At 44.8% G+C, this 27,983-nt stretch overlaps 1 protein-coding gene across 17 annotated transcripts in view; it reads right to left on the reverse strand.

Moving 5' to 3' along the window:
- The window catches only part of KALRN (kalirin RhoGEF kinase), a 792,058-nt gene extending 772,242 nt beyond the window's left edge, over window positions 1–19,816 (reverse strand). For 9 of the 17 annotated variants that reach the window (XM_056127408.1, XM_056127415.1, XM_056127407.1 and 6 more), the window contains exon 1: window positions 19,571–19,816. In XM_056127408.1, coding sequence (XP_055983383.1) covers window positions 19,571–19,643 — 73 coding nt within the window. In that variant the 5' untranslated portion in view covers window positions 19,644–19,816. The remainder of the gene's footprint in view (window positions 1–19,570) is intronic. The other 8 variants (XM_056127431.1, XM_056127417.1, XM_056127418.1 and 5 more) reach the window with 3 other exon arrangements.
- Between the last annotated feature and the right edge of the window lie 8,167 nt (window positions 19,817–27,983).

Raw genomic sequence — 27,983 nt, forward strand, 5'->3', positions numbered from 1 at the left:
AGGAGTGATCCCTGATCTCAGAACTAGAAGTAAACCCTGGGTATAGTCATTGTACACAACTCTCTCTCTCTCTCTCTCTCTCTCTCTCACACACACACACACACACACACAATATTTTAGGAAAGAAAAAAACCTGAATGGGCTGGAACACTTAATATTCAAGAGGCCCAGGTTTGATCCCCAGTACTAAATGTTCCCCTGAGCACAAAGGACTCCTAAACATTAGGCCAGGAGCAGCCACTGATCACTGCTTGATCTGACCCAAAAACCAAACCAAGAAAAAGCATTATTTCATCACTTCAATATTTAAAATTCTTGATGCCTCCCTACCACTTTCATGATGAAATCCACATTCTAGAATACAAAAATCCAAAATCTTATATGTATCTCTAGTCTCTCATCATATAACTTCTAATTCTCCAAGATTTTGCACAACTATTCACATTTCCCATTCTTCTCCCTTAGACAGAACCACCCTTCCCCATGCTGTCACCGTGACGAGATAATGAAGTAATCTTCCACCATTCAAGCAACTCCTGCTCTAGGAGTTGAACATGACCACATGTGTCTAAAGAGGCCTTACTCCTCTCCCATTTATGCCCTTGCATTCTATAGTAAAATCACACCAAATACCAGGAATGCCTTCATGTTATTTTCACAATATATTTACTCTATCAAATATTAATTTTAGGATGTTCTAGAGAATGCAGAGAAAAGGATGTGAAATCCTAAATAGACCAAAAAAAAGCTTTTGTTTTTGTTTATTTTTAAAACCAAAAAAGTGTATAAAAAACTTCCTCCTCAAAGCCATTCGGAGCGTGCTCTTCAAGAGTGCTCTCTCTTGAACAGGTGAGTGCTAGAAACAGTCAAGGTGCAAGGCCAAGGAAGACTGGAGCCCGAGACAGAGGGCAGAACCCCAACTGCAGCCCCAAGCCAGCATCTACTCACTGAAAGGTTCCAGGAGATAGCACTGACCTGCTGCACTGCTTTGCTGCTTCCCAAACCTGCCACCTCATCAGGTGAGAGCTGAGACAAATCAGATGCGACATCAAGCCTTCCAGAGTGAGAAGAGCACTCTTCGTGCCACCCAGGAGTCTTTCCCCATCCACAATATACTTTCTCCCTCAAAACAAATAGAGCACACTGCTGGATTCTGGTCTGGCAATAGAGTCACAGCTCTACAAAGAGGAGCAATGGGAAAGCAGCACAATCACCATCACACTTAGGAAGCTAAGACTGTAGCCCTGAAGACTCAGCCAGCTACATAACCTCTCCGATTAGAACTTTAGAAAGGAAATGTTAAAGATGTTTAAGGAGCTCAAAGAAACAATAGAAAGGACAGCTGGTAAAAGACAAGAGGATAAAAATGAGAAAATTACATGCAGAAATGACATAACTAAAGAATTTGGTAGGTGAAATGAAAATTCACTGGAAAGTCTCAGTAGCAGAGTAAGAGCAACTGAGGACATAATGAGCTCCAAGATGAGACGCAAAAAACCTCCAGTCAAAAGCAGAAGACAGGAAAAAAGTCTCAGAATAAATGCACAGCAGATGAGACAACTTTGGGATGAATTAAAGAGAAATGATGTAAGAATCATTGCGATCCCAGAGTCCAAGGAAGGCTCATTCGATGAAGACACATTAGTTAAAGATGTCATCACCGAGTAGCTTTCAGAGGTGAGGAACACATACACCCAGAATCAAGATGCGTTAAGAATATTATCTCAATACCCCTTTTGCAAACCAGAACACCCAAAAGGAGAGAAAGAACAGAGGGAATGCCCTGTCACAGAGGCAGGGTGGGGTGGGGGGGAGGGATACTGGGATCCGTGGTGGTGGGAAGTGGGGACTGGTGGAGGGATGGGTATTTGGTCATTGTATAATTGAAACCCAAGCACAAAATTTGTAAATCTACAACTGCACCTCATGGTGTCTCAGTAACAAAAATTTAAAAAAAAAAAAGATTATCTAAAAGAGACCTAAATAAAAAGACCCCAAGACACATCAAGGGAATGGAGACCAGAACACAAACAAATCACAGATTGGGAGAAACTATCTGCCCCCCACTCATCTGATTAAAGGTTAGTTTCTAAGATATAAAAGGCACAGATAGACCTTTACAAGAATAATACCCAGTCCCATCCAAAAAAAATGGAGAGAAGAATAGAAAGTTCCTCAAAGAAGATATATGAATTGCCAAAAGACACATGAAAGAAGTGTTCTACATCACTAGTCATCAGGGAAATGTAAATCAAAAAAAAAAAACACCTCACAGCACAAAGACTGGCACTCAACCAAAAGAACAACTAGTGCTGGGGAGGTGGGGCTGGGAAAGGACTCTCATTCACTGCAAGTGGGTATGACAACTGACCTGGCCTTTTTGGAAGACTATACTGACATTCCTCAAAAAGCTAGGAATTGAGCTTCCACACAACCCAGCTATCCCTCTGCTGGGTATACACCCCAAGGGCCAAAATACCATAATGTAGAAAAGACTTCTGTACTCCTATGCTCATTGAAGCACTAGTCACAATAGCCAAGATCTGGAAATAATCCAAGTGCTCCAAAACAGATGAATGGATAAAGAAGCTTTAAATTGTATATACTGGAGTTCTATACTGTAAATATACACAATGGAATACTACTCAGCTATATGAAAATCTGAGGCCACACAATTTGCTGCTATATAAGTGAATACCAAGAGTACCATGCTGAGTGAAATGAGTCAGAGAAAGAGGGATAGACAGAAAATGATCTCATTTGTATGCAGGATATTAAAAAAACATAGTAGATAAATAACTAATGCCAAAAGACAATATGAAAAACGAGTAGAATTGATCCTTAGTAGGAAGCTAGCCACTGAGGAGGAGTGAGGAGGCATAGGCCAGAGAAGGGGCCAGTGTGACAATGATGGAAGGGAGTGTTCACCTGAATGGGGACTGGAGAACTGGGTGCTGAAAGGAGGCACAGTGAAATGCATGATACCCCACCAGTAACATTACTGTAAACCACAGTGCCAAAAAGGGGAAGGGTGGGGAAGGAAAAAGGAAAAAAGTCCCTGCCCTAGAGGCAGGCTAGGGGACAGGATGAAAACTGGGGACACTGGGGAAGAGAAGTGGTGATGGGATTGGTGTTAGAACATTGTAATAACACTGTAAGCCTGAAACCCATTAATGAATAACACTGCAACCTTGCAATTCATGGTGATTCAATTTTTAAAAAACTTTTTAAAAAATCAAAATAGTAGGGGCTGGAGCGATAGCACAGCAGGCAGGGCATTTGCCTTGCACGCGACCAACCTGGGTTCAATTCCCGGCATCCCATATGGTCCCCTGAGCACCACCAGAAGTGATTCCTGAATGCAGAGCCAAGAGTAACCCCTGAGCATCGCCGGGTATGACCCAAAAAGCAAAAAAAAAAAATCATCAAAACAGTGGATTAATTAATTAACCAGTATCTCCTTTTGAGGTGAGTGAACAGGCTGCAATTTGCACATGCCCAAGGAAATATAGAAGCTGGAAGGTTTCCCCACCTCCTCTGATTCATTAAGGCTTTGAGCTGGCAGCAAGATCAATACGTAAGGCTTCCCTGTGCCATAGAGAGCTGGCAGAGAAGCTCTAGCCATGATGACGGCATTATCTGGACTGCAAAGGCATATCCTAACAACAGAGCTGTGGCTCAAAGGAGCAGTTAGAGAGTAAAGACTTCTCAACATAGATCCAGAAAGTTCAGAAACTTGGCCCTTTTTGCAAGAATCTAAAGGCCTTTGCTGCCCATGAGAATTATTCTCAAGGTGTTTGAGCCACTCTTCACCATGCAAAGATGCTGGGTCACATACAAGCTTTGACACCATGAGGACTGACCAAGAAATCTTCAGTTTGGAGATAAGAGATCTCAAAAAATTCTTTAGAGAATAGGTGTATGAAAAGTCTAACACCACATACCATCTGGTTTCTACCTCCACAAGTTTTCCTATTGTTCATTTAGCTCAGAATTACTTCGATGTGAGATACATTTGATACTACCTACCTCAACTCTCTTTGTTCTCAGAGAGAGAAACTGATTTTCCCAAGCACGTAAGACACTATTCTGACAATCACTGCTCTTTCCACTTGAACCCAACCACACAACACCATCATTTACCTGCTACTTTTTAACTGTCACTCTTCCTGACCTTTTCTATTTACCAGATTTCCTGTTTCATTCTCCTTCACAGAGAAGAGTTCCCATTTTCCCTGGTCAAACTGGAAGCACTGGTCATAGTTGTAAGGACTACCCACACCTCAGAGCCTGGAATGAGAATGGTGTGTAAAACACAGAAAGTTTTCCTGTGTCAGAAGATATAGAAGAACTTTTGTTTACAACAATGAAACACAAACCCGCCACAGAAGCAACAGAACAACAGTTACAAGTAGGACTTTCTTTTATTTTTTAATTACTTTCTTTTATTCTAATTGACTTGACTTAACATCCTTTTGTATAGAATATATGGTCCTGAAATTGATGTTAAAGCAATTAGCTTTAATTGGAAATAAAAAAGTTAAATATATCGGGCCATTGTAGGTTGCTAAAGAGACTCAGAAAGCAAATCCTAGCAAGGCAAGAGATAAAACAGACCCATTAAAGGCCCCTAACTCAAACGTTAGTCATATTTATCAGATCTGAACGCCAACTTGTAGAAAAACAGACTTTTACAGCACAGCTATTCATTCCGAAGCAGTACACTTCTATTCTACTGTATCCACTTTCTATATGGGGTGGGAGGGAAGGTTCCTCGAAGGCAAAGTTGACCCATACTTCACTCTGTGGACAGTGCACGGGATATAAGAAGTGTTCACAAAGTGTTTGTTGGAAGCATAGGTCATGCCACACCCTTGCACATAAACATCCATGAAATCCCTAAGAAGAGTTTTTCTAAACCTTTCTCTCCCCCCTCACCAATAAAATGATCGTTTTAACTGAGGTAATACTTTTTTCAAATGTAATGTACTTTTCCCTTTTGCATGTTGTTAGATATATTTAACCTCCCCTGACTCTGCTAGAAGCATCTATTTGCCTCAGGGAAGTTTAGCACAGGCAGAGAGAAAGTGTGGATAATTCAGCTGTTGACATCCAAGATAGGCTTTTTTTAGTAGTAAGCTTGAACTCTCAGGCTCCCATTAACATATCAAAATCAGACTTCCCAACTTGCCCATTGAGATCATTTTACGCCCAAGGTAAAGAGAATTCAGAACGCAACATATGGGCAAAGACAAGAGAAGAAAGGAAGCCCTCGCTCTCAAGATCAGGGTAACATGGGGAAATCCAGCTGGAAGAACAAAGACAAGGATCTGTTTCCTATGATACAGCCACATCTGGGCCCAACCCAGGCTTAGAATAAAATATCCCAACAGGGGGCAACACCTAAGAACCTTCAGGTCAGTCCTGATGTGGCTTCAGGCTTCTAGGAAAATGTTCACCATTCAATAGTGTGCTAGAACCCACAGGGTGTGATGCTAAGAGGATGAAAACACAGTACTAGTCAAGGTTGATATCCAATAGATGTGCCAGTTCAAAAGGTTCTACTTTCTCATAGTGGCAGTGGTAAACTGAGGATACACGTATTTCTTTCCATCCCTGGAGGTGGTGGTTCAAGACACTCAGAGTCAGTGACTCAGGCCTGGGATCAGACCTAAGAGGCTAATATATACAGAAATTTTCAATACACTGGCAAACAAAACATGAATTTAAGTGCTGTGTTAATTGTATAGCATATGAAAAAAGCAAGGCAAAGTTAGCTACACATTTCCAAACCACCATTACAGGAACCACACCAGACAAGTAATCCAGCCACCATGGTGAGGCTAGTGAGTATCTGCCTCTGCTTCTGCTTGCTGTGCTACCACCACAAGCTCACATGTGCACTTCTGTGCACCAGACCCCATTGGTGGGGGAAGGGGGAAATTGTTTTTTTGTTTGTTTGTTTGGTTTGGTTTGATTTTTGTTTGGGGGTGTCACACCCAGTTGTGGAAGAACAAAGACAAGGATCTGTTTCCTGTTAGATCAGGGATTACCCCCAATAGTACTTAAGGCACCATATGCAATGCCAAGGGCAGAACTTGCAACAACTGCCTGCAAGGCAACGGCCTTAACTCTCTACTATCTTTCTGACCCCTAACCCACATTTTGAAATGAATGGGAGAGGAGAAAATGCATGTGATAGCAATTTACCTGAGTCATCCCAGAGCGAACCAGAGAAAAAGAAAATAAAATCCTGATATCCTATGAGTATAATATAGCCAAATTGGGGTGTGGGCTCATGAGAAAGATTAGTTCCATATCAGAAATTTAGCAAGATCTCCAAGCCTACTCGAATTGGAGTCGAGCATCCTCCACCCAGATCCTCCAAATTCCAGTAGGCGGGGGTCACACCCACCACCTGGCCCCCTGGCGCCCTGTAATCCCATCAGCGGCCAAGACTCAGAGACTACAAAATGCAGCTCCCTGAACCGCGCGGCCGCATTTGCGGCCGCGCGACATCTTATCAGAACATCTTTTTATGATATCTCATTATCTCATTCCTACTCTGGACAAACTTGCAGGCTATCGAATATAGCCTGCCCACAGGGCAGAGTCTGGCAAACTCCCCGTGGCGCACCAAATATGCCAAATACCAGTAACAATGATGGGTCTCATTCTCCTAAAAAGCCTTGAATATAATCTCAGGGCTAGGATGAAAGAGACGTTACTGGGGCCTGCTCGAGGCAATCGACAATTAACATTTTCTTTTACATGTGGGTAATAAGAAAAGTGCAACTGAGCCACACTGTCTCCTATCAGAAAAAAATTCATATGCCTGGGCAGTTAGATGAGGCACTCTTCCAATCTTACATGCACATCTCTTTTCCAAAAGCAAATGAAACATATCATAAAATGCTTCACTCCATCTCTAGTACTGCCAATTTCCTACCAGACATGAAAAAATGTACAGTCCTCAAACACAGTATGGGCTGTCACTCTCATCTGAGTCCCCTAGATCAGCTTTCAACCACACTCAAAACCAAGGGAGACCCCAGAGAAAGGCAGCTGACAAAAACTTTCACTTAGTCAGCAATTTTGTTTTCCCAAAGAGCTTTGCTTCTATAATCTTACTTATCTCATACATTCCTATGAGACATGCAGAGCAAGTATGTTTACCTCTTTCTTCAGATGAAGAAACAGAGATCCCATCTGTAATTGGCTTGGCCAAGTCACAGAGCTAATTAGTGGTGGGTAGAATTGGAAACCAAGGTCTTTCCAATCACATCCTTTAGATTCTTCTAGCTTAACATAGCCTCTGGCCTTTGGACGCATTACCTAAACCACTTCCATACCTGTGGTATTGGAATTAACTTTCACTCAAACCAACAACACTTTTTTCTTCCTAATTGTGAAGGCAAATCTGATTCCTAAGTCCCTTACAGGCACACAGCGAAAAAGACTAAACTGGCCTCTACCATTTATTTAAATGTCATTGACAAAAGTGTCCTTAAACATCATAGAGAAAGCTATTCCAGAAAACAGGGACCGGTTGTTCTCTCTCCTGAGGATAAAAGCAGAGAAAATAGCTGTCCTAGCATCACCTTTGAAGGATCAAGCAATGAGTGACCCATATTGCTATTTTTATGTGTACTTCCATGAGCAACAAGTTCTTATCTGTTTATCTCAATTTCTGGGAGGAGGAGGTACAAGCTTTTGACCATAGATTCTATCTATACTCTGGAGTAACTATTTTTTATAACAATAAATATCAAGGTGTTTACCCTTTCAAAACACAAGTAAAACCTCTGCCTTACTACTCTGTTCCCAGATAAAGGTTAATTGTCTTATGAATGTCTTACTTTGCACAATAAATACACATATATTTTACTGTACATTTAATGTAATCAATAAAATCACTTCATTTAAGGAACAAAAGGTTACCGTTTCCCTGACTTTTTACCTTATTTCAGTGATCTAAACAAAAACAAATTTAAAAAATCATGGGTCAAAGAGTGAGTAAACATAAGAAATTAGACCAGGTATTTAAAAATTAGACTAGATTTTTAATTTGAAATGGTAATAGGATTACAGTGATTGGCCTTATATTTTAGACAACCACATTTTTCAAAATGGGAAACACTGAGTCAGAATCACTTTTATGACAAAAATAACTTTAAGACTAAAATGTCTCTGAAATTATACAGAAGAGTGAAACTCTAAATAAAACCTTGTTTACCACTTATTTAAATTATTTTAGATAAAATAATAATTAAAATTCCCTTTCTGATTGGGCTGGAGCGATAGCACAGCAGGTAGGGCATTTGCCTTGCACGCAGCCAACATGGCCTACGCGAGTTCAATTCCTCCACCCCTCTCGGAGAGCCCAGCAAGCTACCGAGAGTATCCCACCCTCACGGCAGAGCCTGGCAAGCTACCCGTGATGTGTTCGATATGCCAAACACAGTAACAACAAGTCTCATGATAGAGACATTACTGGGCCCGTTTGAGCAAATTGATAAACAATGGGAGGACCGTTATCCCTTTCTGATTATCTCTGATTAGCCACATCCCCCCTATCTTAACAACCCCAATTCAACATGACCATAAACTATTAAAGGACAAGACCTCATATTACCCATCTTCATCACCTCACTAGCATTTGACCACATAAATGGCAGGCACTCACTCAATACTGACTTCGTTGTATGTTTGATCTTTCATATGTAAGTTGTCCTGAAAGAGTTCTTCTTTGCTTTTCTAGTGCTTATGAAAATTAGAGGTGTACCTGTCAGCAAGCAGTAAGAGGTATTCCCTCTAATCCAGAATCAGTAAGAGAGTGGTACTTCATAGTTAACATTGACTTCATGGGTTTTGTTTTTTGTTTTTTGTTTTTTTTTGCTTAAGGTAGAATCCGTAGTCTCAAAAACTGATACACTTCCTTAGCACACAGTTTCACTATAAAATTCCCAGATGTGGGCCTGGTTATGTGTCTCAGTGGTAGAGTCCAGTGAGCACCACATCCAAGTGTGCAGGCCCCAGTAACTGCAGCAACGACGATAAAGGCAGGAAAACAAGGGAAGTACTAGCACAGCATCACCAACCAAACATTGAACTGTCTAGGCCCAGTATTCTTGGAAATGGTCCAGAGACCCCTGCATATAGCTCAGGTCCATCCCACCAAGCATCTTTTTATTGAAGTATAATTTTCATGCATAACATCGAAGAAACAAGTCTACAGCTCACTGGAATTACACAAACAAATTATACCAATAATCAAGAAACAGAACACTACCAACACTCCTAAAATGTCCTTCCAGCTGACACTTTTTCCCCTTACTTTTATTACCATACTTCACTGTCTTCATTCTTACCACTTTTTCATCTATGTCAGCTTAAGCATGCCTTATTCGATGACTGCCCCCCATATCCGGTCAGGTTTTCGAAATGGTTGGTCATGTGATTCTTCTATATGAGGTCTTTTCCACCCATGGGCCAACTGGATATTTATAATATCATTGTGAGCCACTGGGGAGAAGCATATGTGTCTGTCCTGTCATGTCTGACCACATGGAAAGCCACTGTATAAAGCCATGTGGGTTTTATACAGCCCACAGGCTGGGCATTCCCCACCCCTGTTCTATGCCCTCAATGTGGAGGATGAAATCTTCTTATGACACTTATACTATACTGAAATCTATATATTAGATATTATAAAACTGCTACCCTCCCTTTGGGAAAGGTTACTTCTAATATGTTTGCATTCCCACAATTCTTGACACTGAGGTGCACAATGTTTTCACATTTGAAGAGCATGAATGAATGAATAGGGGCTGGAGAGACAGCACAGTGGGTAGGGCGTTTGCCTTGCACGTGGCCAACCCGAGTTCGATTCCCAGCATCCCAGATGGTCCCCTGAGCACCGCCAGGAGTAACTCCTGAGTGCAGAGCCAGGAGTAACCCCTGTGCATCACCAGGTGTGACCCAAAGAGAAAAAAAAAAAGAATGAATGAATAGATCCATTCACTGAAATCAGGTAGTCTGCTGAAGCTGATCAGTCTTTATCAAGTTCTTATCTAAAGTAATAATATATTAGGGCTGAGCAGGTAGCTTATAGGACTGGAGCATTTTTGTATGTGAGACAGTCCCAAGGTTCAAGCTCCAGTGCCATATGGTCACCTAAGCACTGCCCAGCATGGTCAAAACAAAGAAACAAAAAGTAAAAAAAAGATTCAGTTATAAAAGCTTAATTGGGATCAGAATTAACTGGATAATTACACAGTTCCAATATTTGGCTAGGCATTATTTTATATACTACTCTCTAAATATTTTGTGTGCCACTGTACTGGGAGAAGACATAGTAACATAAGAATGAACTTAATATCTTGCACCCAACTTCCAAATTAAAGCTGTGACCTTATTCTCAGAGGTACTCTATTCTTCCATGACCAACACCCATCATGGAGTTCCGCCAATCTGCCCCAACTGCTTCTGGAACCGCTCCACCCTCTCCTACAAACTCCTTTCCAGGACAGTAAAACGTAAGAGACCAGAATTCCCAGGAGCCCTTGACCCCCACCTCCCAGCCCCCTTTCGTCGTATCCAATTAACCATCTGCTGCCTCCCTGGTCTCCTCCTAAACTCACTGTCCAGCTGCCAACTCAAAACTGTTTCCCCACCCCCATTCCCACAGACACCCATTGTCTCTGGTCTGCGGGGTATACGTGTAATAGGCAGGGATTTTAGCCACATTCACACCCCCTGCCTGCTGTTCCCTGGAATAACTATAACTTTTAAAATTCATTACTCAACTAACTCCATACTGCGATGAAGGAAAGGAGACAGACAGGAAGGGGAGGATGAGAGAGTGAACGGAAAAGAGGAAATGTCTCAGATTTGCTTTCCAGCCTCTGTCTAAGGACTCCTAGGGCCACCCCAACCCATCTCCCCTATTCCACTCTGGCCTCTCCTCGCACTGCCCCTCACAAAGCAGGACTCCACTAGCCTCTGAGAATCCAAGCACCCACGCCTCTGAGCCTCTCTTTGAGTCAGGCGATTGAACAGCACCATGTTCCCTCATTCAGGGTGTTTTCTGGCTAATTTCTTTCCTAAGATCCGCTTCTGCTTCTCTGAACCAAGGCTTACCTCTCGCCTGACCTTGAGACTCATCCCTCCAGGCTCACCCAGGACTTTCCACTGTCGATTGATCCTCTTTTTCCTAAATATTCTTTTTCTTATGCCTGCCTTCTCCCTGCTCCCCACCCGAGGTATCCACTTATCTCCTACCTAAAAAAAGCCTCTCTCCAACTCTGCTACCCATCTCTAACTACCTTCCTATTTTTAATCTTCCCTTCACAGCCAAACCTTTCCAAAGAGTCATCTATATGCACTCCCACTACTTCCTCCCCATCCACTCACTCCCTTTCCCCCTTGCAATTTGAATTCTGACTTCTCTCCATAATTGAAACTATTTCCAAAGTTCCTGGTGACTTCTAGAACCAGGCGGTTGCTCAGACCCCGTATTTCTCAGCCTCCGTGCAGCATAAGGCCCAGCTGATGATCTCCAAGCACCTTTCTCTTCTCTGCCTCCTCCCGCCCTTCTCTTGCATCTGCAGCTCTGCCCTTGGCACTCTCCCCAGGTCTGTATATGCTTTTCATTTATTATCTCATCTACTCTCATAGCTCCTGCCATAGCTTCTCACAGATATCTCCCAAACCTTTATTTCCAGCTCTGGCCTACCTCCAAAGTACCAAACTCCTCCTTCTCCACCTACAGAATCGACACCTCCCTTAGCTATTTCACTGACACCTGAAATGTAACATTTCCCAAAGTAAAGTCCCTCTCCTCCTGCTTCACCACAGCTTCTCCTTTCCTTTTGTCTTCTTTCGTTCCGTTTTTAAGTTTGCTTTTTGTTTGTATGTGTGATAGAGAGAGAAGAGGAGAGAGAGAGAGAGAGAGAGAGAGAGAGAGAGAGAGAGAGAGAGCACTTAGAGCACCATGTGGTACTAGGGTCCCCAATGCAAGGAACACACTCCAGCTATCTCCTTGGCTCCTTCCTTAAGTCCTGATTTTCTCCAAAGTAATGTCCATCATCCCTGGCATCCAGGCTCTAAGCTTTGGAGTAACTTTTGATTCCTGCCTCTTCCTTGACACTTCAACATTCAAATTGCCACATCCTGTAAACTCTTCTCCATGAGGTGCCTCACAGCCACCTCCTATGGTCCATTTACACTGTGGCATCTAAATTTCAGATCCTCCTACCCTACCACTATAGTCTCTTCAGCTAATTCTGGCCAGGAATGCCTCCTCTATTGTAACTGACCCTCCCAGAGGGGGCCCAATTTATTGTCCTGATCACATTACCACCCCATTCAGAACTTTTTGTGGCTTACAAAAATAAACTGCAGAAAGACCAAATTTCTTGGCCTGCCCAGTGAATGAAGCAACCATTCATACTGGTCCCCAGTACCTTCTGAGTTTTCTTGATCCTTCACGTACACAAAAAAAAAATAGGCCACAGATCTTGGAGTCTCCAACATCATTCTTTTTTTTTTTTTCAGATTATCCAACATCATTCTTACTTGGGAACCCATCACTTTGCCTTTCCCATCCAGATCCTACCCATTCTTAGATCCCAGCTCGAAAAGTAACTTCTTCCTACAAAGCATAGCTCATCGACCACTTGTTACTCTCCTATTTATTTATCCCTTATACCTATTTTGTTCGGCAGAGCCTGGCAGCATGGCAGAGCCTGGGAAGTTATTCGTGGCATATTGGATATGCCAAAAACAGTAAAAATTACGGGTCTCATTCCTCTGACCCTGAAAGAGCCTCTAATACAGCAGCATTGGGAAAGACAAGTAAGGAGAGGCTCCTAAAATCTCAGGGCTAGAACAAATGGAGAAGTTACTGGCGCCCATTCAAATAAATCAATGAACAATGGGATGACAGTGATACAGTGATACAGTGATGTCCCACTTCCTTCTAATAACGCCATAGACAGAAGTGGAAAAACAAAGCTAATTCTCCAGAAGAGTCTTTTTACTTCCCTGAACTTACTTCTGTCCTCCTATCTGATTTTCTGATCCCTCACTCTTCAGCAGACACAGTTTTGAGCAACTCTATGAATCCAACAATTCTGTGGCTGCCAATCATCTCCTAGTCATTTTGCTGCCAGTTATTCACACACAACGGTGTGGCAGAAGGAGTCTGAGCTGCAACCAGAGAAGCGGAGAGGGACCGATTCACTGCACCCACCTGAAGTGCAGCGAAGCCAGAACTTCGTTCTCACTAGGCTCCTACAGATGTCCTGGGCCATGTGCCAGAGCCCTGGGAGAGTAGCATTTTATATTTCCTCGGAGAAGGACAGAACAGGAATGTCCTGACCTGTTATGAGGAGAAAGCCCCATCTAGTACTCTTGGGAAACCAAATTGAGAAGGACTGCTCTCTTCCTGGATGGGAAAGGTCCCACAGAGGTCAGGTTAAATAAGATAATACTTGTCAGAAGAGGCACTTAGAGTAATAGAATGTTCAATGTAGAAGGACCCATCTACATATATTCGGATGGAATAGTACAATTTATAAAGATATATTACAGATAGTACCTTATTTGATTCTCTCAAAAGGTGGAAGGATACTTTTCCTTCATCTCATGCAGACGTTAAAGTCACTTGTCCAATTCATTATATATAAGGAGCAGAAAGCAAGGGCTGTGATAACCTTTTACTCCTTTGCCTGATCTCAGCCCTTGTCCTACAGTTTTTCTCCCCTTCCCACCCCTTAAATCCTGCTCCTCCAGGGAGCATTTATATGCAATCCCTCTTGTTCTGCTTTCTCTTCTATAATTGTATATGCTCTCATAACAGTACAGTTGATGGCTACAGTAGGTAGCACGGTAGCACTGTCCTCCCATTATTCATTGACTTGCTCAAGAGGGCCCAGTAACATCTCCATTGTGAGACTTGGTGTTACTGTTTCTGGCATATTGAATACGTCACAGGTAGCTTGCCAGGCTTTGCTGTTCGGGCGAGATACTCTCGGCAGCTTGCCGGGCTCTCTGAGAGGGCAGAGAATCGAACTTGAGTCGGCCATGTTGGCTGCATGCAAGGCAAACGCCCTAGCGCTGTGCTATCGCTCCAGCCCTGCAGTAGGTACTCAATAAAAGATTTGTCAAACAAATGAATGAAAGAAAGATGAGGCATAAACACGAGGCTTCAGATTTCACACACAGGTTCCTTGCACTCTCCCCCACCCTTTGTCAAAAGCACTTCACCCTGTCTAGAGATTCCCTCAACCCCCGCCGCCTCTGTGCCATCACAGTCACTTAATAATTAAAACAGCAGGAACAAAGACTGCTAGAATTTCTTGTGCTTCTACTGAAAGTCAGAAAGCACAAGAAGTTTTTTTTTTTCTGATTCTCAACCTGTGAAGCAAGTATTATTAGTACCATTTTGCAAAAGAGGATCGGAGATATTAAATATTTTACTTCAAATTCTACCCCTAGCTAACTCAAAGTCTGTTATTCAATGTTTTATTGTCTATCAAATCTCATGAATGTCTGCCTATCACTAGGGCTTCTAACCCTCAAAACTATTATGGGACTGAAAATGTCTACATCATCCTGTGTACTAAAAAATGTTAAGGAGTGAGGGTAATTGCTCAAGATGTTAATGTGTCTGCTTTGCATGTGGGAGGCACAGATTCTATCCCTGGCACCACATGATCCCCTAAATGCTGCCACAAATAGCCCCGTGAGCACCACTGTGTATAGAAAAAAGAAGAAAAAGGAGTTAATATACGTTGCCAAATCACAGGGCTCTACCTACCAAATGCCAAATGTAACCAAAATCGCTAAGTAGTCACAACCTTAAAACTGTCTCCCAAGCATTATTAAATTGCTCCTCATTGTGAACCACTGGACTATATCATAACTGATTATTTCCAGAAGTTGCAGAACAATAAAGAACTTTGAAAGGTGAGAATGATCACTCCGCACTCCGCAAACTGAGGATCAACTAAAAATGATCTTCAGTTTACCTATTCTAGTGTTTCATTGATAAACATAGTCAAGAAAATATTTCTTCTCACCTAATTTCTTTCTTTAGTTTCTGTTTATTCCTACACCTTTCCTCATCTCTTCCAAATGCTATGAAATACAATTAGACTTAAGTCTAGAGGTACTCAGGAATCACTGTAGCTCATAAGCCAGGTAGAGTTGAAAGCAAGTAATGTGATCCCTATGAGGAACTACAAGGTGCCTTGAGGGCACCAATATGAAACAGAGGGGTAAAAAGGCAGCATCCGAGGATAAGAATGAAAGCTATGAAAGGAGTCCTGGCGTGGTGTAACAGACCCTGGTCTGAACCAGAGGCACTATCAACTAGCAAGGGCTAACTAGAGAGTAATTCAAAAAGATTTATTAGAGGATAGAAATTTCTCACAAACAGCACCAAGATTTTAAATATCATGACCGAGGAAAAAATGTCATTTACATGTTAAGAAAGAGAAGGAGGAGTCATTGCATAGTTGGTACTTTGGTTATTTTGGAGAAGAAAATGGAGAGTCTGAAGCTGGTCAAAGTACAAGTAAAAGCAAACACTCTAGTCAAAATTCCTGAACTCCTCTGCCCAAGCTCAGATAGAACACACCTCGTCAATCTTTCCAGCGCCTGTCAAGGTGGCAGGCTGGGGCTGGGGAGGGGTTGGGGAGGTAGGAGAGGGAATCTGGGAACTCTGGTGGTAGAGGGAAGTTGACACTGATGGTGGGATTGGTGATGGAACATTTGATCTCCAAAAACATAACTATGTAATTCACAGTGCTACAATAAAATGCAGTTTCAAAAAAAATAAAAATAAACCAATTTTTCAGAGTCTCTTCACTTATTTTATTTTGTCTTAAAAAAGTGAGTGTTATCCTCTGCTCAACAAAGCTAATATATTACTTCTGTTAGAAAAGCAAGTTTTGTCTCACCTTTCCTGGTACCTAACTCAATAGCCAATTTACTAGAACCTTCGATTTTTCCTGCCTAGAGCTCTCTCCCTTCCATCTCCAAATCTGTTCTGACACTAGGAAAAATCAAACACTTTTCCTTTCACATCATTTCAAACCAGCAGCCAACCTCTTTTAATTTTCATTGATAAATTTTTAAAACAAAATTTCTGCCCAGTACGCAAGTCGCCACTCTAAATACCCCTCCTAATGATGTCTTATGAGGGCTCCCAGTAGCCTGCCATTCTATCACATTCAGTGACTTTTACACAGTGTTCCTCCTGCTCAACCATCTACCAGCTATCATCATATCAGAATCCATGCTATCTCCCTAGGGACCACAGGCTCATCTCCTTTCTGCCACTTCCAAGACACTGGTTTCTCCCCAAACTCTTTTCCTACTGCCTCCTCTCTCTCTCAGAGCCATCACATTTATTCACAGAGTCACAGCTACATCCAGCCTTGACACAAAGACACCTGAGTCCAAACTCTAGTCCTAATCCCCCACTTTCGCCCGCATCCCACAATTCCCACTGAATGACTCTCTGTGGTCTTCCTCAGTTTTCTCCAGTTCTCCATGTCTAGAACTAAAATCATTCTATGCCTTGCAATACCCACTCCTGTCAACCAAACCACATCCACCCTCCAGGCTCTCACGAAGTACTTCAGTTTCCTAGAGGCTTTTATTCTCTTTTCTCCCTATCACTATTTTGTCAACAAATCCTATCCCCTTTGTTGTTTAGTTTGGGGGACACATCCATCTGTGTTCCTGGTTTACTCCTTGTTCTTCACTCAAGGATCACTCCTGGTAGTACTTGGGAAACCTTATGGGGTACCGGAGATTAAACCCAGGTTGAATGCGTCCCATACCTGCTGTCCTATCACTCCAGTCTCAAGTTCCCATATTTACCTTTGACAATGTCACTCAAGTTGTCCCTTACTCCAACTCCTTCTGCCACTAACCCCAACCAAACCCCACTGTCCCTCTAGATAACTTTTGCATTTCCCTGGATTCTGCCTCACTCTTTTCCACTTATCAGTCAGACTCCCCTCAGATTCACCTTCCGAACACCACTTTCTTCAGGATGTACCCTCTTTCAAAACCTTTAAGTGACTCCCTATTTACCCTTTAATCAAACCTACACTCCCCTCTTGAGCTTCCAAGACTCTCCCTACCTGGCCCTGCCCAACTCACCCAACCCTGCTCGCCATCCTCCCTAACCTATGCCAGCCACCCCATCAATCTAGGGTTCTCATCTTCAATGCTCCAATCTCCCACATGCCTTTGTCCACACTGCTCCCATCCTACCCCCATCTACAAATTACCACCCCTTCTGCCTCCTCTACAGTTGTCTTATTTCACCATAATAGTTTGTCAATTAATGACTCTAAATGAGCAGTATCTGACAAGTCGTTTTCAGACTTTCTTGAAGGGCAGAGAAACTGAGTATTTCTTTTCTATCCCACAGTACCCTGGACAGCAGAAGAATCCTAATCGGAGCTGAAAGGTCCTTGGTTTTCTATATCTACACTACAATTCAATTTATAGTCCCAGTTCTGAGTTCCCATCACCCCCCCCCCCCACACACCCCACTTCATAAGTATGATCAATAAAGGTACTGTGGTACACATTCTCTGGCTTGGAGCAGAAAAATCCATGGAAGACATGATAGAATCTAACAATGCGTAAGAGTGGTCTCGAGAGGGGAAGGGTGCTTGCAGAAGTGCAACTTAGGTAATCTTGCTGGAACGGTTGGTAGAGAGACCTGAAATACCAAAATAATCGGAAGAGGACAAGCGAGGAGCCAAAATGACAGAATGATTCAAAACATGCCTAATTAAAGATACAGTAAGACAGAGTTTTGGCAAAGCAGTTGCCAGCCTGATCTTTGTGCATACAAAATTTTCCACCAGAAATAAGGGGACAACTCTGGAACTAGCGGCCTTGAAAATCTGTTTGATGTTTTCTCAATTGTTCAACTGAATCCAAAATAATTTGAATGTGTAATCTATCCAAGTCTCCTAAGCACAGCACTCTAGAGATGGGGAATCAGAAGAGTGAAGGTTAAGAAGTGGGACTTTTTCAGCACAAAAATTTGTAAGTCTACAACTGTACCTCATATGTCTCACTAATAAAAAAAGAAAAAGAAATGGGACCTTTTCGGGTTTAAGAACCCCCAGCAAAAATCCAAACTAGATAGAGGCTGGACAGGTAAAATCAAGAACCAGATACAAAAGCCTATGCAGGGTAGGTGGAGGTCCGAGACTCAGCCACTAGCAGCCTCCCTGTCACTTTTTACAGGCTATAGTGACTTCCAGCCTTGTGCACAGAGGACTTCACCCTTCTCAGATTTCAAATGCACATCAAACCCAGCGCCCCTCCTCAACAATGCAGCCCAGGCACGACTGTCCAGTATATCCCCCACAGTGGTGCCTAAGGAGACAGAGCCCAGTGTGCTATTTATTCTGTGAGTGGAGCCAGGTTTTGACAATGAACACCAAAGGTAGTGTTTTGAAAGGCCCTGGGAAAAGTAACACATTGGACCATTATAGGCCATTAACACCATTAACACTGTGTGAATTCATTTGTCAGAAATTAGCAAGCCTCCAGAAAATGAGCTCAGCTCCAAGGGCCCAGGACTGAGAAAGAGCAGAAACTCGTGTTTGTATGACTTGGGAAGGGTAAGGATTACTTGTCAAAGGATGAAAGTGAGGTCCAGAATGGCAGGACGAGATGCCTCACCTTACAAGAGTTTTCCCGAGTTAAAGAAAAGGCTAACTTTTCCAGACGGGAGTGGATCAGGGAGACCTAGAGGAGCGCTCCCCCTGGGTCATTACCTCGGGCCAGGAACCTTGGTGAAAGAGCACGCCTGCTTTGGGTCTTGGGCCCTGCGCGTGCGTGCGTGTGTGCGTGCGAGTGTGTCGGAGACAGAGACAGAGACTGAGGGTCAGGGAGAGCAGCAGAGAGAATGCACTTCTGCAGCCCAGGAAGGAAGCCTGGCCGCGGCAGGGCTGCAGGTGGGGAGGACGCGCTCCCTCCGTGCTCGCCAGCTCCCGGCACTCGCTCCCGTTCCCCAGCTTTGCCCGGGGGCTGTGTCCACGCGAGCCCGTCGAGGCTTGCCTTCTAAAGCCACAAGTCCCCGACGAAGTGCCCCACCCCCTTCCCGGAGCTGCCCCGCGGGGCGCAGCACGCCGCGAGGGAACCGATGGACGTGCCCGGCGAGCGCCGCTCCGGCGCTGCCCGACCGCTGCCCGCACCCGTTCCCGTCCTCCCTCCCGACTCGCCCCCCGCGGGCCCCCCGCGGCTCTCTGGACTTCTTGGGACAAAGATCGCGAACAAAATGGTCGCAGGCAGCCGCGGGCGGCAGCGGGGGGAAGCCACAGGTAACGGTGCGCGGGGAGTCCCCGCGCCCGAGCCGGCGGCCACAGGTGGGGGGCTCGGCGCCGCGGCCGGGGGGCGCGCCGGCGGGCGGGCGGGGGGCGGCCGCCGCCGCTGACAGCGCCGGGCGCCCCCGGGCCGGCCCGCGACCCGCCGCCCCCGCGCCGCCCCCAAACTTGTCCGCGCCCGCGCCCGGCCCGCTCACCTGTGCGGAAAAAGGCGTCCACGTCCGAGTCGGCGGCTCCTCCCTCGTCCGCGGCCCCCTCCGGGGGGTTCATGACTGCGGCGGCCGCGGGGTCGGGGCGGCGGGCGGGGCGCGGCCGCCTCAGGACGGGACGCGCCGCCCCATGGGCGCTCCGGGGCGCTGGCCGCCCGCTGCCGCTCCCGCGCCGGCCGCCCGCCCGCGTCTATTGTTCGGCGCGCCCGGCCCCGCGCCTCCCCTCGCGCCCGCCCTCGCCGCCGCCGCCGCCGCCGCCGCCGCCGCCGCCGCCTCCTCCTCCTCCTCCGCCTCCTCCGCCTCCTCCTCCTCCTCGCTCCGCGCTCGCAGCCGCCCTCCCGCGGCCGCCCGGCTCCCCCGGCTCCTCCCCCGGCCCCGGCCCCGCGCTCCGGCCCACAAGGACCCGCTCCGGGCCCGGGCCGGGGCTCGCGCCGCGCCCTCCCCGCAGCCCCGCTATTGTTCGGCCGCGCTCGGCCGCCGGCCCGCGCCCGCGGGAAGCCCCGGAGCCGGGCGGGCGGGCGCGGCCAGGTGCGCGCGGGGACGTCTGGCGGCCGCGCCCGCTCACGGCCCCGCAGCGGCCCCGGCCCCCCGCCCCGCCCCGCGGCCGCCCGGCCCCGCGCGCCGCGGCCGCACCATCGCCCGCGCGGCCCCGCCCCGCCGCCCCGGCACCCGCGCCGCGGCTCGGGCGCCCCGAGCCTTTGTCCGGCGCGTCCCTCCCGCGCCGCCGCCCGCGCCTCCCGCCCGCCCGGCCGCGCCCGGCGCGCGTCTCCCTGCCCGCCTCCCGCTCGGCCCGCGCCGCCGCGCTCCTCCCGGACGGCTGTCAAAACTCCCCGGTCCCGGGCCTGCTTGGTCGTGTCCTCCTCTCCCGTGGGAACGGGGGGCTCGGTTGGCCCCGGAGGACGGGGGTGTGCTTGCGAGCTGCGTTGCGGTGGAAGTGGGGAGAGGGCCCGGGAAGCAAGGGGACGCCACTACCCCCGCCAAGAAAAGGAAGAAAAGCGAGCAGATGCTGGATGGGGCGATCCGTGCAGGGACTGTATTGTGCCAATTGGCGCTTAAGCAGTAATTAAACAATAATTAGCCGGCATTCTCTTCCCAGCTCTGGTCACTGCGGCGCCTACAAAACAGAGGCTCTCTGGCTCTGAGGGCTTAAGCCGAGGGGCCGGGCCGGGAGCGGGGCTGTTGCTGCTGCCTCGTGCAGGTCAGCGTTCAGGATGCCGTGGTCCAAAGACTGGACAAACACACTGCTAGGAGAACCAGCTTCAAAGTGGCGGGCCTGCTGGGACGGGAGCACCCTGGATCTACCTGTCTCTGCCCACCTACGTGTTTCCACCTCTGGGGTGGAAACACCTGGGAACAGCTGCCGACTGGGTGATTCTAACAGCAGATACAAGGAACGTTTGAGCGAACCTTTTCTGCTTTCCTGTACTCACCAATCTCTTTACCAAATGCCACAAACACTGTGGTTTTATTCCCACGCATCAGGGGGGAAATGCTTACTTAAATCTTTGGTTCAATTAGCAGATCCCATTTCTTATTCGCAGTGACTTTGATATTACAAGTGTGTTTTGTTTTTGGCGAAAGATCTAATTTACCTGACAGGCATTTTAAATCTTGATCCGACCCCCTTCACCCCATGCCTTTATTCTGGCCTGCACTCACACATGCAGTGGCAGAGCTGTTCATCGTAAGAACTGAGACTTGGGGCCCCAAGCTAGTTCAAAGGGCCAGTGTACGATGCATTTCAAGCAGGGGCTTCCATGGTTCCCTGAGTATCCCAGGTTGGCCCAACACCCAGTGGCGCAATCAGTTATCGCGCGGTACTTATACGGCAGTACCCACCCACTAAGAACCAGAAATATAACATGATTGTTAGTTCATCCCAACTTCAGAAGCAATATTATGTATTTAGAGGAAGGCTCATATGAAAACTCTCAATAAATATGGCCCAGTTCAGGGGGAGGTGGGAGGGTGGAATCTTATAAAATAACAAAACTTTTTGAGAGAAAATTTGATAAATCTGTATTTTAAATACCTATAGTTATATTGATATTTAAATTTTCAGAGCAAGAAACGTTACCAGAGATAAAAAGACATATCAAATGGACATAACAAATCTAAAAAAAATTCACGCTTAATAAGAGTTTCTATCAGGCTGATGCATGCAGAAGACCTGTTTTTTTTTTCATTTTTTATACTTTTATTTATTGAATCACCATGAGAACTGTTACAAAGCTTTCAGGTTTAAGTCTCAGTCATACAATGAAACAACCGTACCTTCACCAGTGCCCATTCTCCACCCTCATAAACCCCAGTATACCCCCTCCTACGCCCTCCCCCTACCTGTGGGGCAGATGATTTCCACATTACTCTCTCTCTACTTTGATTACATTCAATATTTTGATACCAGACCCACCATTATTATTTGGAATTTTACCCCAACACTCAGATCTGCCAAAAAGGCAACCGTAGACAATTTTTTCTATTGCTGTTTATGAATAACATATGATGTCGCATGGCCGCAGCAGTGGCCGCACGATTTTGAAATTCTGAAATTTTAACAATTAAATCTGGAGGGATTTCTGCCAAAACCTGCTGGGTTCCGAGAATTGTTCCTGAGTCTCTGGGATCATGGCCATTAAGCAGCTTGATCAGGAGCCAGAGAGGCCATTCGTGGGCGATGACTTGGGGTCTTGTTGGGATGGGGAGGAAAGAAAACCTGGGTTTGAAGCCTGACATTGCATGTTTTCCCGAGTACTACCAGGTGTGACTCTTGAGTACCTCCAGGTGTGGCCCAAAAACCAATAAATAAATGGGTTTCAAAGTATCTGAAGCAAACTGATAGAACTTAAAGAAGAAATTTTAAAATTCATAATTATAGTCAAGTTTTTATTAAGTAAATCTAACAAGTACCAGTAAAAAAATGGAAACTTGAACAATGTTATCAATCAAATTGATTAACATTTATCAAACACCTTAATGAATAATAACTGTTTCATGGTTTCAAGTACAGTAAATATTTATCAAGAAAAAAATATGTGCTCAACTCGAATAAATTTCTGTCAATTTAAAAGAATTGATGTCATGCAAAGTATATGTCAGTCTCTTTTTAATCAAACAAAATATGTTCTCTGAACACAAAGAATTAATAACAAATATGTGAAATTTGTATCATAAATATGAAAAATTCCACCAAATATTTGGAAACTAAATAGCTTGTTTTTAAATAAATTATGCTTAGCTGATAACTTTTTTAAAAAGATATTAGTAAGAAAAGGCCCTCCCGTTGATCGTTGATTTGCTCGAGCGGGCCCAGTAACGTCTCCATTGGAGACTTTGTTGTTACTGTGTCTGGCATATCGAATACTCTCGGTAGCTTGCCGGGCTCTCCGAGAGGGGCGGAGGAATCGAACTCGGGTCGGCCAGGTTGGCCGCTTGTAAGGCGAACACCCTACCGCTGTGCATGAGTAAAAGTGAAAACAATTCCTGTGAAAACCAGTGGAGTACAAGTAAAGCAGTAGTTGGAGGGAAATTTATAGTATAGTATACCTGAAATTTATATATTATATACTGTAATCACTTGTCATCCCGTTGTTCATCGATTTGCTCAAGCGTGCACCAATAATGTCTCCATTCAACCCTTTCGTGTGTTAATGTAACCCAGTGGTGTCTGCTCACTCCAGGAACACGAAGAACATCAAACCGTTTGTTCAGGATCTTGACAAAGGAGTCTGACCATCTCATAGGTGGGCAGCCAGGTGTTCTTTTGACATCCCATGGAATCCAGTCGGGAACAGCTCTAGTCCAGTGGTTGTCTCCAAATCAAATTATGTGTCCAGCCCATCTGATTTTCAACACCTTGGTAAATGAGGCAGCATCCCTGATCTTCAATCGTGAACAGAGATCAGAACTCCGGATTCCTTCTCTCATTTGAGTAAAGGGTGATACTCCAAGCATAGCTCTTTCAAGTCCTCTTTGGGATACCCGAATAGCATTCTCGTCCTGTTTTCATAGGGCCCAGACCTCTGAGGTGTATGTTAGTGCAGGAAGAACAGTGGAGTGGAGTTGAAAAAATGTGCCCAGAGCCAGAGGTTCTTCGTCCTCTTTACAACTTCTTTGAAGCTCTTGAAGGCGCTCCACGCTGCTCCTCCTGCGCAGTTCTGGCTCCAAGTCATTCCTCATGTTGAGTTCTCGACCTAGGTACTCATAGCTGCTGCATTCGGAGATGTTCGTTTCATTGAAGGCAAATAGAATGTCAGAGACTAGTTCTTTTTTCATGAACATTGTCAGTTGAGATTCAGCTGCAGTCCAACCTTTCCACACTCACAGTCAAAGTAGGCCAGTATTTGTGCCATTTGGCTAATGTTTGTTGTTATTAGAACGATGTCATCAGAGAAGCAGAGATGGTGTAGTTGCCGACTGTCTATCTTCACTCCCATTTCTTCCCATTTCAGTCGTCCCATGACGTACTCAAGGGTGACACTGAAGAGTTTCAGTGAAATGGTATCACCCTGCCAAACCCCTCTCTTTACGTCGATGATCACTTCCTTGTAGAATGGTGAGATCCTGGTGGTGAATCCGTAATACAGCTCATGGAGGATCCTGATGTATTGAGTTTGAACGCCCTGTTTGGCTAGGGCTTTGATGACCACTTCAGTCTCAGCAGAATCAAAAGCTTCTTTAAATCAATGAACATTAGACAGAGTGGCATCTTGAACTCTCGCAAAACCTCAATGAGCTTAGTCACCATGTGGATATGGTCAATCATGCTGAATCCTTTTCAGAAACTAGCTTTCTCAATGGTTGTCCTTCATCTAGTGTTCTGCCTATTCTATTCAGGATGACTTAAGTGAACAACTTTTCGACGACGGACAACAGTCAGATCAGGCAATAGTTGTCGATGTCATGGATATATCCCTTCTTGTACAACAGAAGGATCCTAATTATATAAATTACATATTATAGTATATTATATTATATATAATACATATAATATATCACTTGTCATCCCGTTGCTCATCGATTTGCTCGAGTGAGCCCCAGTAACATCTCCTTTTGTCCCTGTCACATGCTGATATAATCACTGTATCACTGTCATCCCATGGTTCATCGATATACTCCAGCGGGCGCCAGTAACATCTCTATTCCTCCCAGCCCTGAGATTTTAGTAGTCTCTTCTTACTCATCTTTTCCAATGATTGGAGTCTCTTTCAGGGTCAGGGGAATGAGACCTGTTGTTGTTACTGGTTTTGGCATACCAAATACACCCCGGGAAACTTGCCAGGCTCTGCTCGTGCGGGTGGGATACTCTCAGTATCTTGCTGGGCTCTCCGAGAGGCATATAGTTATATATTTCTTTCTATGATTTGTTGCCTACTGTCTGAACCCCATCAAATATGGTGTGGCAATTATGGAAAATGAGTAGAAAGTGTCCTATAATGTGTTGTGGCTGTGCGGTCCGGAAAGTGACCTGGAGTGTGGCAGCGGTTGAGTAGTGGAGGTCGGCTGCCAGGACCCAGCAGCCTACCTCCACTACCCAACTGCCACCACACTCCAGGGCACTTTCCAGATGTTTGGGCAGAGCCTCATCCATGAATGAAGTCCACAGAACCCAGGTAATGTGGAATTGTGTGACCTTGGAATCTGGGCTCAATGGGACCTGGGAACAGAGATCCTCTGCCTGCTTCGCCCAGTCTCCAGTGGCCCAGGGATCACACTCATGAGCCACACCCTGCCGGCACCAGATAATCTCTTTATCGGCCATCCTCCGGAACTCATGGCTGCCCTTCCCAGACAGGAGTATAAAATGAGGCCCGCATAACCCTGCCACCAGACTCCACGCCAGGTTGTTTTCACTCAGGGAGCCCCAGAGTGGGGCAGGTGAGAGCTCTTCACACTCCAAGGAACCCAGCCCTGGCTAATATAATATATATAAATTATATATTATATATTTCAGTGGACTGGAGCAATAGCACAGCAGGTAGGGCATTTCCTTTGCATGTAGCCAACATGGCTGACCCGAGTTCGATTCCTCCGCCCCTGTCGGAGAGCCCGGCAAGCTACTGAGAGTATCGCGCCCACACGGCAAAGCCTGACAAGCTACCCGTGATGTATTCGATGTGCCAAACACAGTAACAATTGTCACAATGGAAACATTGCTGGGCCCGTTCGAGCAAATCAATGAACAATGGGAGGACAGTGACAGTGACATATATATTTCAGTATACCTAAAATTTATAGTATAGTACACCTGTTCTGGAAATAAATATCTCAAGCCAACAATATTTTATTCTATCTTAAGAACAAAGTAGAAATTACAAAAGATCAGAGAAGAATGTAATGATAAAAGTATAAGACAAATCAAAAGTGGATTTTTAGATCAATTAATTGATAAGGAAATAAAAGACTGAAGTTGCTATTAGCAGGAATGAAAGAGCTGATGTCACTATATATTATATTATTGTAAAAAATTAAGAAAATAGAGGAATGATTTTTGCCAATAAACTTGACAGCTTACATAAAATGGAAAAATTGTAAGACACAAACTGCTATAGCTCACTCAAGAAACAGATAAGTTGGAGACATTGCTGGGCCCGCTTGAGCAAATCATTGAACAATGGGAGGACAGCGACAGTGACAGCTAGTATCATACCAAATGGTACATCATGACTAGACTGAAACAAAGCAACGTGTCCACTTTCTTGTACTTTACATTGTACTGAATGTCCTAACCATCACAATAAGGTAAGAAAAAGAAATAAAAGGCACACAAATTAGAGGGAAGAGATAAAAAATTTTATTCATAAAAAATGACTGTCTATTTAGAAAGTTCTATGAAATCTGCTAAAATGTCACTAGTCCTAATGATGTGTTCTGCAATATTTCAGAAAGTATAACCAATGCAAAGATAAATTCCACTTCTTTTCTCTAAGTAGTGAAGATTTGAAAATTAAAACTTAAAAGTATCACTATTTACATTAGCTTTGAAATATGAGCCATAAAGTCTATATCTAATCAAATAAATGCAAGATACATTGAAGCTATACCGCATTGCTGAAAGAAATTAAAGAAGACTTAAGAAGTGAAAAGACATAAAGTATCATGAATCAGAAGATTCAAATGGTTCCATTTTCCCCAAATTAATCACTGGATTCAAATCAGTTCCAATCAAATTTCCATAAACTGTTAAGCTCTGTGTGTGTGTGTGTGTGTGTGTGTGTGTGTGTGTGTGTGTTTTAAGATATTGACACGGATTGGGGCTGGAGAGATAGTACAGGGCTAGCTAAGGTGCTAGTCTTGCATCCTGCAGAACCATCTGTTTGAATCTCTAGCACCAAGTAGTCCCCCAAGACTACAAGGAATCACTCTCAGAACAAAACCAGGAATTACCCCGGGGCACAGCTGACTGTGGCCCAAAACTCCGCCTTTACCCCAAATGTGACAGACTAATTCAATAGAAAGAGACTATAAAAATTAAAACAACTAAAATGAGAAAGAAAATGGAGGGTTTACCCACCCAATTAATAAAAGGTGGGGGGGGGGAGGAGAGATAGCAGTGGGTAAGGTCCTTGCCCTGCAAAAGGCCAACCTGGGTTCTAACCTTGTCGTCCTGTGTGTTTCCCAAACATCACGAGGAGTGATTCCTGAATGTAGAACCAGGAGTAACCCCTGAGCATTGCCAGTGTTGTGGCCCCTCAATTTTTTTAATTTAAAAATTATTAGACAGTTACAGTCATGAAGATTTAATCATTTTTGGTATTTACCCTAAAGAACGGCAGAGCCTGGCAAGCTCCCCGTGACGTATTCGATATGCCAAACACAGTAACAACAAGTCTCACGATGGAGACATTACTGGGCCCGCTCGAGCAAATCGATGAACAACGGGAGGACCGTGACCATGACCCTAAAGAAATCAATGCATATTGCCATGCAAAGACCTTCTTAACAGCTTTATTTGTAATATCCAAAGCCAGGAAGCAATTCAAAACACATCATCAAGTGATGGGATTCAAAGAAAGATGGGAAAGTGAGCAAGAACTTGCTTGCCTTAACCCCTCACTCTTTACTGAGAAAGGCGTGAACAAGAAAGCAAATGAGTTGCCCCAAGTCTCATGAGACCTCAGCACTCATGATACAAAGCCAGGTTCCCAGGCTGCGTCCTTGTATTACACTTTCTCTCACCTGAGGAGTCTGAATGATGATGGACATCCAGGTGGTAGCATCCAACCAGCAATTAGAACTGTCAGCATGGAGCCTGGGAGGTTGTTAGGAGCTGGAAATATTGATTAAGGAGCTAGTAGCTGAATGAAACAGCAAGAACAAATGAGATTTGTAAAAATGAGATCAAAAAGTTTTTCTATCCATTTCCACTAACTTTTCTTTTTAGGCATATTTTCCACCTGCA

The sequence above is a fragment of the Sorex fumeus genome, unplaced genomic scaffold, assembly GCF_029834395.1.
Source record: "Sorex fumeus unplaced genomic scaffold, SorFum_2.1 ptg000063l, whole genome shotgun sequence".
Lineage (NCBI taxonomy): Eukaryota > Metazoa > Chordata > Mammalia > Eulipotyphla > Soricidae > Sorex > Sorex fumeus.